We start from the raw sequence: 20,403 nt of genomic DNA, 5'->3' as shown, positions 1-20,403 counted from the left end.
TGGTACATACTTATACTAAAAAATTATTTGTTATCTGCAATTCAAATAAAACTGGGAAGCACATTCTTATTTTTTAAGTCTGGCAACCCTAATTTAAGTGCATTTATTAGCAGGAAAAAGTTAAGCATTCAACTCAAGAATCTGGAAAAAAAAGCACAACAAAAGAAAGTAGAAAGGAAAGTCAAAAATTAACAAAATAGAAAAAGAAGACAAAATAAAAACATTAGACCTAATTTCAAAAAAATGAAAAGTTGCGGACACTTGGGTGGCTCAGTCAATTAAGCATTCAACTCTTGATTGCACCTGGGGGTCTTGATCTTGCCATCATGAGATTGAGCCCCTCCATGCCCGCATGGAGCCTGCTTGGGATTCTCTGTCCCTCTCCCCCTGTCCCTCCCCTGCTTGTGCATGCTCTCTCTCTCTCTCTCTCTCTCTCAAAGAAAAAAAAAAAAAGAAAAAAGAAAACTTGGTTCACTGGGAAAAGTAATAAGATAGACAAACTTCTGAGAAGTCTAGGTAAAAAGAAGAAGCAAATAACATTTGAAACAAAAATAGGTATATAATCAAGATTTTAAAACAAGATTGTTTTAAATTACAGGAACTTTATACTAATAAATTTTAACATCAAGATTAAAAAGATTTTCAAAATATGAATTACTAAAATTTGCTTAAGAAGAATGATAAAAGCTGAAGAAACAAAAATAGAGGAGAGTTACAAATTATTTCTAATATACCTTTGTTGATCAGATAATTCCTATGTTGTTTAAAATCTTCCACATCACAAAAAAATAGCAATACCTCCCAGCTCATTTGAAGTTTACATACCTCTCTTACAAAAATTGAACAAGAATGGTGCAAGAAACGTATAGATTAGTTTCATGTTTGATCCCTTACAGAAAGTTGTTCATTATATCTTGTTTTGGAGAATAAAAGAGGTCTGTTGTAGAATAGTCATGTAAAGTATTATTCCACTGGTATTTTTTAAATACTGTATTTGTGTCTAAATATATGTCTCATTTTATATGTATATCAGTAAGATGTACTTTGAAAAAGGGGTCTGGGAGGATACACATAAAATTGTGGATTGTTTTAAAGGCATCTTATTATGGGTTAAGTATTATTCAAGATGCATTATTTTTTTAATTACATTTCAGTCTTGCATCAAAATATTTATAATACTGTTCTCCAAACTGAATAATATTTGTAGAATGAAGAAAGAATTAAAGAGAAGAGAAGGCACTTGGGGGATAGCAAGCACTTTTGTCCAGTGGTTCTCAAAGAAAACTTCATCCTACAGCCAGGCAGCATAGAAGAAGCAGCTAAATATCGAGAAAAGATCTACTACTTTTCAAGTCCTGAGGCTAGAGAAAAGTTTCTGGAGCATCCTGAGAAGTACGTGGCTCATAATGAGCCATTAAAGGTGAAAACAACACTTCTATCCCAATAATCACTCCTGAGTACTTGTTCAAGGACTTCCTGCCAACCTTCATCATTTTACTTAATACTGAAGTCCCCGATCTGATATTAACAATATGGTGAAACTATCTAAGTTCCAAGAACTTTTTGGAATATGCATAAAATAGTTATCTATTTTGATTTTTATAGTAATGCCTTGTGTCAAACCAACACGGACTATCTGTCTTTTTAGCGGAAATAAAAAGACACAGCTGAATTTGTTGCTTATATGTTAAGGGCTAGCTGTGCTGGTTAGTCCGTGTAGAGACTTCAGAGCAGTCTGCTGATCTTAAGACAGGGGATGAGTGGGATTCAAGGATTGGTGGACTTTCAGTGGGTTGACATTTGTAGAAGTGTGGTTACTCAAGTTCACACTCAGAGGCATGATCATAGGGGCACGTCTGTGCCTGACTTGGTTGACTCTCAGGAGCAAGGGCTGAACTGGTTCATTGGATTGAAAAAGAGTCCTGTTATATGGCTCTGAAGCAATCCATGTTTTCCTAAATTTGTGGTAACACTTTTTATTCTTATTTACCACCAATAATAAAAGAGCACACTGTGGTGATATTTTATCCATTTAAAAAATAAAGCACACACATAATCGCACCAGGTTTAGACCAGAGCTTTCATTTTTAATTTTACTTTCTCACCCTATTCTACATGGATGTATTTTCTTTCTAGTGTATATAATATTTTATTATCTGTTTTTTTACTTAACATTATATCAATGAAAGTTTACATATTTCTACATAGATCTCATAATGCTTAATTATTTAACATACCATTTTAACATCTAATTGTTAGACATTTTTCACAGTATTTTTCATAGTGTGATTTGTCGTTGTGGATATGAATTGTGGATAGTAATTCCACATTTTGAATATTGACATTGTGGATAGTAATTAGGAAATCTTTGGGCCTGTCATTCTTTTTTTCTCTTAAATTATTTTATTAGTATAATTCCCTAGCATGGGATTACAAGATCAAAATATACAAATCACAATAGATTGTCACTTATACTTTTGAGAACACCAATGCCTTCTTTCTTCTTCTTTTTTTAGTTAATTAAGCTCCACCCCCACAGTGGGGCTTGAACTCACAGTCCCAAGATCTAGGGTCACATGCTCTACCAACTCAGCCAGCTGGGTGCCCCTGACACGAGTACTTTCTTAAATAGAACATATGTAACATATAGATAATGATTTAAACTCTTCTGAAGTCCATTTCCATGAACTTCAATATTTATGTGGTACCCAGGCAGACCATTGAAATATGTGGATGTTTGTGGCTTCTGATGCTGCTGGTGTTGTGAAGCAATAATTCAGTCTTAGAGAGGGCAATCAATAGGCCTAATGTTTTCTAAATTACTCAAAATTCCTTTTCTTCACTCTCCTCCTACTCTACCTCTCTCCTGTGGCAGGCTCCTCCAATAAGAATATGCCTTCTGGGCCCACATGGCTCTGGTAAAACTGTCTGTGGAAGATACTTAGCAGAAAAATTGGGCATTTTTCACATTCAGTTTGAAGAATTTCTTCAAGAAAAACTAATGCTCAAAACTGAAAAGAAAATAGGAACTGAATTTGAAGAAGATTCTGAGGAAGAACAGTTTGCAAAACAAGAACTTGAAGAACTTGCCATTCAGGCCAATGTCAAGATTGAAGAAGAAAATACAAAGAAACCGGTAGTAATATTAATACTCTATTTGCGGATAATTATGCTTACCGGTATTACTTTTGGAAGTAGAATATAAGCAGTGTAAAACTCTATAAAGTGAGTTAGGTCATCCTCCCTATATGTTATTTACAAATTTTACTGCTCATCTAGGATACAAAATAGTAAGTTTCACATGACTCCAGTAAAAATCTGAACAGCTTTCCCTGACAGGACTGTTTATAGCATTTATTTGGGACTATATTATTTGATGTCTGACCTAGACTATAAGGTTTTCCAATATCATGTTCTCTGTTTTCTAACAAATACAAAAATCTGCCCCAGTACCAGCAGAGATCTCAAAATATTAATTTCTAATGATGCATCATAAGAAATTTTATGTCTTTTAGATGGTTTTTTCCTGGGGTTGTAAAGAGAAAGTTCTTCATTCGAACTCACTTATTTTTAGAGAGAGAGGGCGTGTGAATGGGAGAAAAGAGGAGAGGGGCAGAGAGAGAGAAAGAAAGAGAGAGGGAGGGACAGAGGGAGGGGGAGAGAGAGAGAGTCCAAAGCAGACTCCATGCTCAGCATGGAGCCTGACACGGGGCTCAATCTCATGACTGTGAGATCATGACCTAAGCCAAAATCAAGAGTTGATGCTTAGCAGACTGAGCCACCCAGACGCCCCATATCTAACTCACTTTTTAATCATTTCTGATATAGCTAGACCCTTTTATTCTCAAATGATCCCCTGTAAATGGACCCATATAGATTGTATTCCAGATGACTGCCTGGCTCGCCCATCCTTTAATCAGGATCTAGGTTGAATAATTATAAGATAAATGACAAAAATTTGTTAAGCCTTGTGGGTGTGTGATATAGATTGAACAAGGTTTTAGCCAAAAGTAATGAGACAGATATCCGGAGGCCATGTGTGAAAGTCAGTCATGCTAATCACTAGTAACTCCTCTTAGCTATAACATATAATTTAATATTTAAAACCATATTAAATATTGATTTAAAGAAAAGGGCTCAAGTTTTAAAATGTTAACAAGTAGCGGTATTAAAAATGACCTAAAGAGGGGCGCCTGGGTGGCGCAGTCGGTTAAGCGTCTGACTTCAGCCAGGTCACGATCTCACCGTCCGTGAGTTCGAGCCCCGCGTCGGGCTCTGGGCTGATGGCTCAGAGCCTGGAGCCTGTTTCCGATTCTGTGTCTCCCTCTCTCTCTGCCCCTCCCCCGTTCATGCTCTGTCTCTCTCTGTCCCAAAAATAAATAAAAAACGTTGAAAAAAAAATTTAAAAAAAAATGACCTAAAGAAAAAAGGTCTCATCCTAACCAACTATGTAATTTATAGATTATTTATTAATACAGAGTTTTAAATTTTTTGTTTTGTTTTCTGATTTTTGTTTTAGTCTCCAGAAGTACAATTTACAGAAGAAGAAGAAGCAATCAGATTAAATCTAATGGAAAATGAGCCACTGCCTCCCGAAATTCTTGAAACAATTCTTTCTGAGTGGTGGCTTAAGGAACCAATGCGGTATCTTATTTTATATAGAATTATACAATTATTGACTTTCATTTTCTTTATTCTTAAAAGTTAAAAATGTAATCCAGCATAAATTTAAGAATTTTTTTTTTTTTACTTTCTTGTAAATGAGTGATTGTACACATTAAAAACATTTGGGAAATTAGTTTAAAAATACTGATGCCAGGAGCCCTACCCCAAAACAACTGAATCAAAATTTTTAGAAGTGTGACGGTAAGGGGTGCCTGGGTGGCTCAGTCAGTTAAGTGTCCAGCTTTGCTCAGGTCATGATTTCACGGTTTGTGAGTCTGAGCCCCAAGCAGGGCTATGCTCTGGTAGCATAAAGCCTGCTGGGGATTTTGTCTCCCTCTCTCTGCCCCTCCTCTGCATGCGCTTGTGTGCGCTCTCTCTCTCTCTCTCTCTCTCTCTCTCAAAAATAAATAAACATTGGAAAGAAGAAAGGAAAGAAAGAAAGAAAAAGAAAGGCAAGAAAGAAAGAAGGAAGGAAGGAAGGAAGGAAGGAAGGAAGAGAAGAGAAGAAAAAAGAAAAAAGAGAGTGTGAAGTTGAGACCCAGGCATCAGTAGTTTTGAAAGCTCCCAGCTGATTCTAATGTGTAGGCGTGGCTGACTACCCATATTCTAAACTCACTCACAATGATGGCTGGACTCTTTTCCTTATAGCCTTTCACCAATTACACTTAAGACCACTTAATAGCTGTCCATAGTATTATCCCTTTCTTAAAAGCCAGGAACAAGCCTGACCTCAAACAGGATAAGTTTAGGAATCTCCAGGGCATCACAGTTTAAAACTTCACCTCAATTTCCTAACCAGAATATCTTGCTTTGGTACCCACCAGAAGAAAGAGAAGTAGCAAACACTTACATGGAACTTACTTTGTGTCAGGTACAGTTCCACTATGTTTTATTCACATTAACTTGCTTAACCCTCACTACTATCCTATGGAATAGAAACTTTTATTATCTCACTTTGAAAATAAGGAAACTGTATCACAGACAATTCAAACAACTGGTTACTCCCAATGCACCTCTGGGCAATCTTTTTCACCTAATCTGTGGCATAAATGAGTGAGTGAGATTATTAATCATCAACTTTAATTTTAATTTCCTATTGCCTAAATTAGATCATTTGTTGTGATTAATTTAGGCAGGTTGACTGCAACAATGTAGTCATGGGTTGTTCTTCGTTAATTTAGCTCCTAGCCTCACAACATACATTTAAAAAATATTTAAAAGAGCATATGGATTGAAGAATTAAAAGTAAAAGGTGAAATTGTAAAAAGCCTAAATAAAATACCTAAATATTATGCAACCATTAAAATGTATTATAATGAAGAATTTGTAATAGCATAAGAAATGTTACTATATAAAGGATGCAAAGTTATTTACAATAGCAAGGTGGACACATGAGGAACAAACCGCAGAGAAATAAAACAAAATGTCAGTAATCTCTGGGATATGAGATTATGGATAATTTTGCCCCTTTCATGCTTTTCTATATTTATTTATTTTTATTTATTTAAATTCAGGTCAGATAACATACAGTGTAGTCTTGGCTTCAGGCGTAGAACCCAGTGATTCAGCTCTTATATGTAACTAACACCCAGTACTCATCCTGAAAAGTGACTTCCTTAATGCCCATCACCCATTTGGCCCATCCCCCACTCACCTCCCCTCCAGCAACCTTCAGTTTATTCTCTGTATTTTAGAGTCTCTTGTGGTTTGCCTCCCTCTCTGTTTTTATCTTATTTTTCCTTCCTTTCCCCTATGTTCCTCTGTTGAGAGTCTCAAATTCAACATATGAGTGAAATCCTATGATATCTGTTTTTCTCTGACTGATAGTGAAGTGAGATGTTTTTCTTCTATAATCAGGAAAAAATCAACATATTTTTTAAAGGCTATTGCATGAGTCTTAGAGAGAGATAATAACGGCCTAATCTTAGGTGTCATAGCAGAAATGGAAATGTGGGTAGAGAGAGGACATATCAAGGCTTTAAGTGTGGGATGCAAGTAGGAATTGGAGGAGCCATCCAAGTGTCTCTGACGGTTGGCACCCGAATACCAGTGAGTCAGAAGCAAGAGCAGTGTGGAAGGGTAACAACGGGTGTGATTTCTGACAGTATGATACACGAATGCTTCCTAAAGGGCACTGCGATGCAGAGATTAAACAGCTTTTGGAAAATCCTGAATTGAAACTCAGAAAAGAAGCTGGGTATAGAGGTAGAGATTTCGAAGTCACTGGCAAAAAAGTGTGACAGCTAGAATGGTAGGGATGAAAATGTTCCTCACAGAAAAGACTATGCTGAAGGCATCTCTAAAGAAAAAGGCATACATCTTACAGCCAAAGTATAAAAAATTGCCCTCTTAAGAGTATGGGACACATTTTAAGATATCAGGTAAGAACTCAAACTGTCAAATGTTCTTAAAAGTCCTGTTCAGGGGCGCCTGGGTGGCGCAGTCGGTTAAGCGTCCGACTTCAGCCAGGTCACGATCTCGCGGTCCGTGAGTTCGAGCCCCACGTCAGGCTCTGGGCTGATGGCTCAGAGCCTGGAGCCTGTTTCCGATTCTGTGACTCCCTCTCTCTCTGCCCCTCCCCCGTTCATGCTCTGTCTCTCTCTGTCCCAAAAATAAATAAAAACGTTGAAAAAAAAAAAAAAGTCCTGTTCATATTAGGAAGAAAACATATATTTAAATATAAGTACCTAAAACAAACCCAATTTTATTTTTTTTAAGTTTATTTATTTATTTTGAGAGAGACAGAGACAGCATGAGTGGCAGAGGGGTAGAGAGAGAGAGAGAGAGAGAGAGAGAGAAAGAATCCCAAGCAGGCTCCACACTGTCAGCGCAGAACCTGATGTGGGGCTCGAACTCACGAAACCGTGAGATCATGACCCAAGCCAAAATCAAGAGTCCAACGCTTAACCAACTGAGCCACCAAGTCTCCCCAAACAAACCCAATTTTAGATAAACAGGATAACTCTCATTCAGAAGGGGACCAATACTCTCTCAAATAAAGCCAAGCTCTTGAAGCCTGATTGTTTTATAAATATTTCATAATGAAAATGTAGTCACATTTCAGTTAGTTTTCTGATCCTTACAGTTTCATCATACTTGGGCAAGTTTTATAATTCTATTTGAATGTAATCGTCTTATGCATATGAGCCAGTATATATACATTAATATTGTCATTGATTACAAGGGGACCCAGGGAAGAGAATACAAACTGTCTCATGAGAGGAAGTATTACTAGAGGAAAAACTATAAAAAGGGGGATTCCCACGAAAGGTGGGCTGGCCAAACCCACCTTCACATAAAGGGTGACACAGTCATTAGGGTGGGCATTCCTCCCAAGCAGAGAACTTATTTTCTATTCATTTTTCATCAAATATTAAGGCTATTTACAATTTAAGAGAACTTATCTATACTATAAATATAAGTATAAAATATTACCATTTTAACCCAATTCAATACATTTAGAACACACACCATGTTTACACAAGTAGAAATATCAAAAGACCTAAAAGATACTACACTAAACTTTTAAAACTATTCATTGCATATCATACATAAACTTGTGACTTATTAATTTTTTCATTTTAAATATTTATAATAGCATTTTAAGCAAATAAATTATGAAATTTCCATCTAGTTCCACAGGTTTTATATTAGATGGTTTCCCACGATATCCTGATGAGGCCCTGTTTCTGGGGGAACATGGGTTTTTCCCAGATGCTGCTGTTTTCATACAAGTTGATGATCAAGATGTTTCTGATCGCCTCCTTCCTTCCCAAATTGAAAAGTGGAAACTGAAACAAAAGAAGAAATTAGAAAGGAAAAAACTCATCAAAGAAATGAAGGCAAAAATCAAGGTACATATCCAATAAAAAAAAAATATGGGAGTAAATTTGTTCAGAATCTATTCAGTTTTAAAGTGGTCTTTATAAAAATGTAGTTTTCTGATTTTAATGCCACAGTCAATATGAAAACACTTTTTATCAAATATTAAGACTATTTATAGGGGCACCTGGGTGGCTCAGTAAGTTAAACGTCCAACTCTTGATTTTGGCTCAGGCCATGACCTCACAGTTTTGAGCCCCATGTAGGGCTCCCTGCTGAGGGCAGAGCCTGCTTGGATCCTCTCTCTCCCTCCCTCTCTCTGTGCCCCTCCCTAACTCACTCATGCTCTCTCTCAAAAAAAATAAATAAACTTTAAAAAAAAGACTATTTGCAATTAAAGAGTTACAAAATTATTTGAGGCCTATGTGATTTTTCAATGTGTTAATGCTTTTCTCTCCAAGGCAAATAAAATTCAAGATAGTGGTAGCACCAAAGTATCCCTACACCAGACACAGGAGCAAAGTGGGAGAGGCATCATAATTAAACTTTTCAGTGGCTTTTTCACTAGTTCCTGGAATGATGACCTATCCATCAAGGCCATATTGGCCATTAGTGAAACAAATCTATATATTGGTTTAGAACATCTTTTCTGAAACTATAATCTGAGGAGTATTACATAAAACCTTCAAAAGTGTCATAGGGAATCCAGCAATTCTACTTTTAGGAATCTATCCAACAGAAATACAAATAGATCCACATAAAAATTGATATATGAATGTTCATAACAGCATTATTCGTAACAGACAAAAAGCAAAAACCACTCAATATCCATCAACTGATGAATGGATAAACAAAATGTGTTAGACACCCAGATAGAGTGCCGTGGGTTCCCACCCAAGATGGTAACATAAGAGCCTCCTGAATTCATCTCCTCCCACAGACACACTAAATCCACAACTACACATGAAGCAATTCCCTCTGAAAGAAATTCGGAAACTAGCTGAATGACTCCTGTACATTGAGCAAATGAGAAAACACCCATATGACCCACATCAAAACAGTTGCTGCCTGAGAGTCCAGCTTCCAATCAGCCTATGCTGTTGGCTTTCCTCCCCTCTGGGACACTGACAGGTTGCGGCCACCCTTAACTACTCGGAGCTACTGAGAGCAAAGAAAGTAGGTCTGACAATCACACAGGTTTGAGAGACAGCCAAGAACTCAGTCCAGGCTGACTGATAAGGTTCACCTCCTACCCAAGCCCACTCTGTGAAGACTAGGAAATGTGGCCCTTTGTCTAATGTGCAGAAACCAACCCAGAGTCAAAGAAAATGAAGAAGCAGAGGAATATATTTTAAATAAACACTCCAGAAATAGACCTTATTGAAACGAAGATAAGTGATCTACCTGATAAAGAGTTCAAAATAATGTTCATAAAGATACTCACCGAGGCAGGAGAACAATGCATGAACAGAGTGAGAATTTCAACAAAGAGATAGAAAATACAGGAAAGTTCCAAACAAATCACAGAACTGAAGAATATGATAACTGAACTGAAAAATTCAATAGAGGAGTTCAATAGCAGACTAGACACATAGATCAATGGAACAGAACAGAGAGCCCAGAAATAACCCCATGCATATACTCTCTACTAATTTATAAGAACAGAGCCAAAGATACACGGCAGAGAAAGAATAGTCTCTTCAGCAAATGCTGAGAAAACTGGACAGCCACCTGCAAAAGAATGAAACTACCCTATATATATTATACAAAAAATCAACTCAAAATAGATTAAAGAGTTGGACATAAGACCTGAAACCATAAAACTTCTAAAAGAAAACATAGGGGGTAAGCTCCTTGACATTGGTCTTAGTTTTTTGGATTTGACACCAAAAGCAAAAGTCAACAAATGGGAACTATATCAAACTAAAAGCCTTCTGCACAACAAAGGAAACCATCAATGAAATGAAAAGTTAATTTACTGAGTGAGAGAAAATATTTATGAATCACATCTGATTTACATCTGATAAGGAATTGAAATCCACAATATCTGGAGGACTTGTATAGCTCAATGCAAAAAAAAAAAAACCCATCTGATTAAAAAAATAGATTGAAAATATGAAAAAAATCAGATGAACTGAATATACATTTTTACAAAAAAAAAGACATACAGATGGTCAATAGGTACATGAAAAAGTGTTCAAGATCACTAATCATCGGGGAAATGCAAATCAAAATCACAATGAGATATCACCTTATACTTGTTAGAATGGCTGTCATCAAAAGACAAGAGATAGCAAATGTTGGCTAAGTTATAGAGAAAAGGAAACCCTTTGCACTGTTGGTGGGAATATAAACTGGTACAACCCCTGTGGAAAATAGCCTGGAAGTTTCTCAAAAATTTTAAAATAGAACTACCATATAATCCAGCAATCCTACTTCTGGGATAAGTATCCATAGGAAATGAAAACAGGATATTCACACCTCCATGTTCATTGCAGCACTATTCACAGTAGCCAAAACATGAGCGCAACCTAGGAGTCTGTCAACGAATGAATGGATAAAAAAGACATTGTGTTTATATGTACGAGATATTATTCAGTCATGATAAAGAAGGAAATCCTGCCATTTGCAACAACATGGAAGGACTTTGAGGGCATTATGCTAAGTGAAATAAGCCAGACAGGGAAAGACAAATACTGCGTGGTATCACTTATATGCGGAATCTAAAGAAATTCACACTTACAGAAATAGAAGAAAAGTGGTTGCCAGGAGCTGAGGGGTGGGAGAAATAGAAGTTGGTAACAGGTACAAACTTTCAGCTATAAAATGAATAAGATCTGAGGATTTAATGTATAATATGTGACTGTAGCTGGTAATACTGGATTGTATAATCAAAATTTGCTAATAGAGTAGAACTTAAATGTTAAAAAAAGATAAATATGTGAGGCGATGGAAGTGTTCATTAGTTAAATGGGAGGAGTCCTTTCACTATGTATACATATATCAAATCGTCACAATTTACACTTTAAATATCTTAAAATTTGATGAGGCAGGATGAATGAATAAGTCAATGAAGTGAATGAATAAGTGGTATATCTATGTAATGTTGATACTATTCACTATTAAAAAAGAATGAACTATTGACATACCTTACAACACGGATAAAAATCATTATGCTTAGCGAAAGAAGAGCCAGGCTAAAAAAAAAAAAAAAAATAGTACATACTATATGATTCATTCCATTCCATTTATAAGACATGTCTTGAAAGAGTGAATCTATAAATCTGGGCTGGGGTGAAAAGAATGGGGCTTTCAAATCTGGAACTAGGAAGACTAAGATGCAACATGAGAGCAGTGTTAAATAATTTGAAGGGCTTTCATGCTGAAGAGAGCTTAGTTGTTCCATAGGGCCACAGGGAGGAACTACTATTGGTAGGAGGAAGGTACAGGGAGATGTATTTCATTATTAGTAAGAGTTTCAAAAAAAAAATACAAACAAAACCCAAAATTGAAGGTAATGAGCCACTTGTCAATAGATAAGCTAATCAACTAATTCCAATTCTGAGATAATATGACTTAAATTATTCAATACATTATTAGGCTATTATATTTTATTATAATGATAAAAGATTATCAAACTTGTTTTCAAGTTTACTTATTTTGAGAGAGTGAGAGTGTGAGCAGGAGAGGGGGGAGAGAGAGAGAGAGAGAGAGAGAGAGAGAGAGAGAGAGAATCCCAAGCAGGCTCCAAGCTGTTGCACAGAGCCCAATACAGGGCTCGAACCCACAAACTGTGAGATCATGACTTGAGCCAAAATCAAGAGTCAAATGCTTTACTGACTGAGCCACCCAGGTGCCCCTAGATTATCAAACATCTTTAACAAATTACTTCCAACTATTTCCTTATTTCTCCGTATACATAATCTACCTAATTACCAAAGCAAACTAACATGATAAATTCAAAAAGGTGTTCTAAAATTTGTAGGAAGAGTGGCAGCCCCCAAATGTTGTTTATTCTTCTGGAGGGAAATCGCTGATCAAAAGTTCCAGAGCTACAAGGATATAGTAGCATAATTACCACTATCACATGCTTTTCTGGAAATTCACCATCCTTCCATCCAAATGCTATTACCACCTTGGGAAACATATATACATACATATGCATACATATATACATACATGTGTACATGTATGCATATGTATGTATATGTATGTATATATGTTTATATGTTTATATATGTATATGTATTCATGTATATATGTATGTATATATGTGTATATATGTATATATAATATATATATATTAATACACAAAAAATAATTTTATCCATTAAAATGTTTTAATGTCTCCTTCTTTAACAGGATGATATGATTTCTAAAAGAAGGGCTGAACTTATAGCAGAGAGAGAGAAAAAACAGAAAGGGGAGGTAAGTAAATAAAATTGCTGCCTTTTAAAAAAAGAATATCCCTAATATAATGTTTATATATATATTATATTATATATGTTTTTATATATCAACAATATAAAATAAAAAGATACATAGAAAAAGTCTTGAGGGGTATGTGGGTGACTCAGTTGAGCATCTGACTTTTGATTTCGACTCAGGTCATGATCCCAGGGGCATGGGATAGAGCCCCCCTTGGCCTCCATGCTGAGTGTGGAGCCTGCTTAAGATTCTCTCTCTCCCTCTGACCCTCTCCCCTGCTCACTTTCTCTCTCTCTCTAAAAAAAATAAATGAAAATAAATTAAAAAAAGAAAAAGTCTTGAAAGAAGTACACAGAGTTTACATATGAGAAGTAAGATTATATATCACTGTTTTTCTTCATACTTTTTGTTTTTCCATAATTGTTTACAATGACCCTTTATTATTTTTATAATCAGAAAACTGAACATTTTTAAAGGAAAGAAAACCACTAAAGAAGTTTAAATAATCTAATTCAAGATATAATACCACATTAAACTATGCTTCTTTTGGATTTTCATTTTTGCATTCCAGCCTTCCAGCCCATGCACAGGGAGATAGGCTGGGAGCTTAGGACTGAGGTCTAGACAGAGAGACTGTAAAGCTGTGCTGGAACTAAAATATAGATTATGCCGAGATAAAAAATGGAATGAGACAGCGCCTGAACCCTCAGACTCATATATTGTACAGGCTGCTCAGTACAGCTCCTTTTCTCCACCTGCTGATTTTTTGAAAAGACAAACCTTGAAGATTGTAGATTTTGTCTTGTTTGGAGAGGAACTATTCCCAAAATGACGTAGCCTACCCCAGTGCTACAGCCAAGCTCACTCAGGGGTATAGAATTTAAAGAGGAGGTGTGATGAGACATGCTAGTTCTGTGAAGTTACCTGGGGCTCGTATGTATAGTCAGCTTACAAGTAATCCCCGTAACCAAGGCAAACAATGAGATGCTTCCTGCCTTCTCCCATTTCCTTCTGACCATCTTTTCAACACTGACTCTCAAGACTATGATCCGATACCTAAATTGGTATCCTTTCTCCAGTTCTTGCTGACTTTGTTCATTGCTGGCTCTCCAGTGCCTCACATAGTGCTGACACGTAGTAGGCACTCACCAGTTGTTTTGTTGCTGTTGTATAACCTTGAGCAGGTTTTTTTTTTTTTTTTAATGTTTTATTTATTTTTGAGACAGAGAGAGACAGAGCATGAACGGGGCAGGGGCAGAGAGAGAGGGAGACACAGAATCGGAAGCAGGCTCCAGGCTCTGAGCCATCAGCCCAGAGCCCGATGCGGGGCTCGAACTCACGGACTGCGAGATCGTGACCTGAGCTGAAGTCGGACGCTTAACCGACTGAGCCACCCAGGCGCCCCATTTGAGCAGGTTTCTTAATCTCTCTGAGCTTAGGCTTTTTCGTTGTAAAATAGAACAAAATTAACAATATCTAGTTTCCTGAATTAATAATACTTTAATTTCCCTTCCCTGCTATTCTTTTTTTTTAAGTATCATTTATTGACAAATTGGTTTCCATACAACACCCAGTGCTCATCCCAACAAGTGCCCTCAATGCCCATCATCCACTTTCCCCTCTCTCCTACCCCCCATCAACCCTCAGTTTGTTCTCAGTATCCAAGAGTCTCTTATGGTTTGTCTCCCTCCCTTTCTGTAACTTTTTCCCCCTTATTCTTTAATTAAATCTGCTTTTTCTTTTTTTTAATTTTTATTTAATTTATTTGTTAATTAAATCCAAGTTAACATATAGTGCAACAATGTTAATCTTTTTCTTAAGAAAATCAGTTTTCAGGATAAATTTTAAATGTTCCTGATTTATCATTTTTCTATTTGTTAACATTAGAATGGTGGGATTTCTTACTATTTTTCATTTAAAAATTCAATATTCTATCTTATAAATTAAATCGTGGTTTTTTTTTAATGTTCATTTATTTATTTAGAGTGAGAGAGAGCACACAAGCGGGGCAGGGGCAGAGGGAGAGAAAGAATCTCAAGCAGCCTTCACACTGTCAGCACAGAGCTCGATGGGGGTTCACCCTCGCGAAACCATGAGATCATGACCTGAGTTGGGCACTTAACTGACTGAGCCATCCAGGCACCCATAAGTAGGTTTTGTTTAAGTTAGCTCTCCCAAGACTTAATCTTTCACAAAATTGGCTATGTATGTCACACAATTAATTTACACAAACCAACTTTGGGAAGATAATTCCTGAGATTTTTGATGAATCAAAGATGAAAACTGTGTATTGACCTTTTAAAATTTCTTTGATGAGAATTTTATATGTCCTGCTACTGCCTCAGACAAAGAAAGACTAAACAAAATGTAGCATGTCTAGGTTCACGCAGTGTGATCGCTATAACCAGTTAATGTGACTTCCTGACTCTGCATAGATGCTGGGGCTTGCTTTCAAAAGAACAGAGACCTTCTCATCATTTGCCTTTTGTATAGGATATGCAGCTCCATTACTCACCTTTTCATAACAAATTGGGGAACCACGTACAAATAAAGCCCCTCCCAGGTTTGTCTTCTCATCCTTCACAAAGATCATTGCCCTTACTGTCTGATTTTTTTCCGACAGATAACACGTTTTTTTAACATTAGAAATGATCTTAGTCTCAAGGGGGCTACTTGCATTAATTTCATAGGAAAATGTTGCCATCTTGTGGAATTTTAGTCTCCAAGTGTGACTGATGAATAATCTCTAAGCCAGCCCCTTCTCATGTTTAGTTTGCATACTTTCCAGCTCCTCAGAGGCCTTGCTTCTACTCCTATTTCTTGCTTCAGAATCTTGGTTCTCTTCCTGTTGTTCGCTGGCTCCTTCTCTGGTGCCTCAGTCTCTTCTGTCAAGTTATGCGTAGCCACAGACAGGAGAAAGCCAGAAACAGCCAGTATAGTGAGCCAGGGCTGCAAGTCAGCAGAATGGTGAGGGACTACACCCAGATAAATAGTTAATTCAGATAAATACCGTAAGTACTAAGGAGAAGCCGAAGCCAGGGTCCAAATGAGGTTGAAACAAGGTTAAGGACCAAGCACCAGGCCAAGACCATCCTTGAGGCCTTCTAGGGAGAAGGCAGGGTGTATAGGCCCCCAGGTCTATGTGCAGAGAGCACTTTGGGATGGAGCAGAAAGCTAAGGTTGGGTGGGAGGGTGGGCGGAGGGTACAGGCTGGGGATTGAGTTCTTTTTAAGTTTTTATTTAAATTCTCATTAGTTAACATACAGTGTAATATTAGTTTCAGACATACAATATAGTGATTCAGCACTCCCATAATCTCCCAGTGCTTGAGTTTTAAGGTTTTGAAAACAAACGGTTTGGAATAGTGTCTCAAAATCCAGATTTAGAAGACAACCTCACCCCCCCAGCACCGCACCCCCTCCCCCCCCCCCAGCCATGTATCGTAAGGGAATCTAGTGTCTGACTAACATGCATCTGTATTGGGAAGCCTTAGAACTCTGACAAGTCTTTCACTTCTCCTCTATTTCTGCCTATCTCATTTCCTCCCTAGTTGTAAGCATTCTGACTATAACCTCCACCACCCTCCTGGCATAACCTTCTACTCAGTTATAGCCTTGCCCCTACTTTCTGGTACTGCTAGAAAGCTATGAGACAGTTTACCCCCAAGCTAGCCCTGTTTCTCAGAGACCATGAGTTTTGTTTCCTGTTGTCCCCTTTATTTTTCTTTTCCCTTTCCAGCCTTCTCTGGGATTGGTTGAATGTATTTTAGGAATCCATTTTATTTATCTTTTGGCTTTTTAGTTATACCTCTCTGTGTTTTTTTAATGGTTGCTCTCTATTACATATACATCCTTACCTTTTCCCACTCTACTTAGAGTCAATATTATTCCATGTAATAGTGTAGAAAGCTGTGACTGTATAAATCCAGTTACGCCCACCAATATCCTGTATGTTCTAGTGGTCATTTGTTTTACAACCAAGTGGATTATAAACTCCATAAGAAAAAGATATATATAGTTTTTGTTTTAAATAGTCATATGTATTTTAAATATATTGAGAGGAAAATAAATCTTCCTTTACATTTATCCAGATATTTAACCTTTTCTGTTGTTCTTTATTCATTCCTCTGGTGTGAGGGAAATCAGAGGGATGAGAAGAATGTGGTCATCTGAATTGTTTTCCTGTATGATTTTTCTTGGCTGCTTTCAGCCAAGAAATCTTTTTCAATGGTGTGATTATGATATGCCTACATGTAATTTTCTTTATATTTATCTAGTTTGGGGTTGACTAAGCTTCTTTAATCCATAAATTTGTGCCTTTAACTAAATTGGGGGAAACTTTGGACGTTATTTCTTCAAATACTTTTTCTGTCCTACTTGCTCTCTGTCTCCTTCTGCAAATCAATTTCACATAGGTTAGATCACTCACTATTGTGCCACATGATCTTGGGGCTGTTCAGTTTTTCAATCTTTTTTCTCTCTTCTTTAAGTTTGATAATTTCTTCTGATCTATCTTCAAATTCACTGATTCTTTCCTTTGTCATCTCCAGTCTATTAAATCCATCTGATATTTTTTTTAATTTCAAATATTGTATTTTTTTAGTTCTAATTTACATTTTGGTTTGTTTTTATTTCCCTCCTGAGGTTTCTTATCTTTTCATTTATTATGAGTGTATTTTCCTCTTCCTCATTGGTCGTAGGGATAACAACTGCTTTAAAGTTCTTGTTTTGTAACTCTAGTACCTGGAGTGGGTATTTGTTGATATCATTTCTTATGAGAATGGGTCATGTCTCATGATCCTTTATACTTTGAATAATTTTGGATTATTATAACTTTTGAATTATGAGTGTTATATTATGTAGATTCTGAATTCTGTCAGACAGCTCCACGAGTGTTTCTGTTTTAGCAGGCAATTTATTTGGTAAGACTAAGCCTGTAAACTCTGTCATACTAACAATTCAATTTATACTGTTCTCAAACAGTCCATATGTGCATGGTTCAGAGATGTGGAAAGTCTGTATAAACTAATTTGTTGTTTCCTTCTCCGGTTCTCTCAATTCTGAAGTTTACCCTCACTCTCCGGTATCCTGGTTGTGTCTCCTTCCTCTGGTTGCTCCAGCTGGAAAGACACTAAAGTTTCCTATCAGAATTTTAGTCTCCCTGTGCTAACACCACTCTAATGGAGGCTGCCTTCTGAGCAAGGGCACAAAATCAGAGAATTCACCTTTAACCAACTGCTCACTCCAAATTTTTGCTGCTTTCCAAAATCTGCCTTTGTTTACTCTCCAGAGCTTCTTAAATGAGTGGGAGAAAGTGGTGTGTGTGTGTGTGTGTGTGTGTGTGTGTGTGTGTGTGTTGGGGTGGGGGGAGGGGTGTTCACGGTTTATGGTTATTATCTGCTAGAGGCTAAATTAACTTATTCCTTCATACCAGAGGCAGATCTCTGAGACCATGAACTTTAGAAGATATATCTCCTAACATAAGGCCTAAAAGGTATAATTTATCAGAAAAAAAAAAAAGCACTGTTTCAAGATCAAGTTGCCATTTATGGAAAAATAAAATTTTTTTCCCTAGGAAGAATTAACCTGTGGAGATTTTTAGGATATTAACCTTTAAAAAAATTCAACATGGTACTAAAGAAACTAGTGAAAGTAATACAAGAAAAAAAAAAAAGAAATAGCATACATGTTGATAAGTAAGGACAGAACTCATTATGTGCACAAAATTTGATTATCTATTAAGTCCAGGATAATTAACTGCACAAAAATTATTTAAGGCTGCCCCCCCCATCTCCTTATGTAACAATGACATCTGCCCCCATGGGGAAAAAAAAGGCAAATAATTTCTGAAGCAAATAATCTGCTTAGAAGATAATAAGTGCCAGGGATGTTGGTTGGTGTCCTTCATCTTTTGGAGCAAGATCCAACCTGCCCACCTCTTCTCATTATCACATCTTAAATGGAAGCACAATACAACCTGCCCTGCTCACACACCCAGAGTTTGAAGTTGCTTTGAATTAAGCAACTTGGTCCTCCATTCATAAAAATGGATGAACAACCAAGGATTACCATATACTTGAGAAAAATTATCAACACAAAGGAGCAACAAGATGAACAGAACAACTGACCTTAAAATGAATAGGCAATTCAGAAGACCTTACTAAACATTTAAAAAATTCCAATCTCCCTAAGAAAATTCAAGAACTTGTACCCATAAAACAAAAAACAGGATGCTATGAAAAATCAGAAAGCAAAAAAGAGTTCACAGAAGCTAAAATGTATAATGTAAATTAAATTAATTAAAAGTTTAATAGAGGGTGGCTCAGTTGGTTAAGCATCTGACGCAGGCTCAGGTCATGATCTCAGTTTGAGTTCAAGCCTGGCATAGCTCTGTCAACACAGAGGCCACTTCGAATCCTCTGCCCCCTTTCTCTGCCCCTCCCCCACTTGCATGGATGGCCTATGCTCACACACGTGCTCTCTGTCTCTCTCAAAAATAAATGAGCAGTTCTTAAAAAGTTGAAGAGAAAAATTAGAAGTAAAAGCCAAAGAAGTTTCTCAAATATAGAACAAAAATACAAGAAATAGAAAATATGAAAGAAAAACTGGAGATATGTGGGGTCAGTCCAGGAGGATCAATATCTAATTTGCATTCAAAAAGAAAAAAAATGAAAAGAGAGCTAATATAGGAGGAAATAATCTTTAAAATATTGAAAGAAATGTCCCCACTATTTTTTTTTTAATTTTCTTTTCAACGTTTATTTATTTTTGGGACAGAGAGAGACAGAGCATGAACAGGGGAGGGGCAGAGAGAGAGGGAGACACAGAATCGGAAACAGGCTCCAGGCTCCGAGCCATCAGCCCAGAGCCTGACGCGGGGCTCAAACTCCCGGACCGCGAGATCGTGACCTGGCTGAAGTCGGACGCTTAACCGACTGCACCACCCAGGCGCCCCGAAATGTCCCCGCTATTGAAGAGAGCAGAGGATCTTCAAATTGAAAGGGCTCAATGAATACTGAACAGAACAAGTTAAAAGAGATGTACATTAGACACACTCTCATGAAACTTGAGATTGCTAATTATAAAGAGATTTTAACTGTTTCTAAAATGAAGAAAAGATATCTACAAAGGAATGTGGATAAGTTTTGTGTCAGATTTTTCACCAAAAATACTGGATGATGGAAGACAAAAACAATGCCTTCAAAATTCTGAATGAAAATGATTTTTAACTATTTATAATGTATGAGGATGAAATGGAAATACTTTTAGATATTTAAGATCTTTGAAAATTAGCCTTCTGTATATTCTTCCTGAAAAAAGTAGCCAATTGATTTTTGTGAATAATGCTTCTTCCATCTAAAAAACAAAACCAAACCAGAAATATGGGGTGGGGGTGGGGGACAAGAAAAGCATTATCCACATATGGGACAAATTAAATTATGCATTATTTTGCATAATAAGAAAATATAATGTTTGACATTGATACTTT

The 20,403-nt window shown here is 36.8% G+C and overlaps 1 protein-coding gene across 10 annotated transcripts in view; it reads left to right on the top strand.

The window, feature by feature from the left end:
* Positions 1 to 20,403, top strand: part of AK9 (adenylate kinase 9) — a 145,580-nt gene that overhangs the window by 84,910 nt on the left and 40,267 nt on the right. For 9 of the 10 annotated variants that reach the window (XM_045058599.1, XM_045058594.1, XM_045058600.1 and 6 more), the window contains 5 exons: positions 1,208 to 1,420; positions 2,876 to 3,136; positions 4,520 to 4,644; positions 8,300 to 8,519; positions 12,850 to 12,915. In XM_045058599.1, coding sequence (XP_044914534.1) covers positions 1,208 to 1,420; positions 2,876 to 3,136; positions 4,520 to 4,644; positions 8,300 to 8,519; positions 12,850 to 12,915 — 885 coding nt within the window. The remainder of the gene's footprint in view (positions 1 to 1,207; positions 1,421 to 2,875; positions 3,137 to 4,519; positions 4,645 to 8,299; positions 8,520 to 12,849; positions 12,916 to 20,403) is intronic. The other variant, XR_006598614.1, reaches the window with a different exon arrangement.

This window comes from Felis catus, chromosome B2, assembly GCF_018350175.1.
Source record: "Felis catus isolate Fca126 chromosome B2, F.catus_Fca126_mat1.0, whole genome shotgun sequence".
Lineage (NCBI taxonomy): Eukaryota > Metazoa > Chordata > Mammalia > Carnivora > Felidae > Felis > Felis catus.
This window is presented reverse-complemented; position numbering and strand designations above follow the sequence as displayed.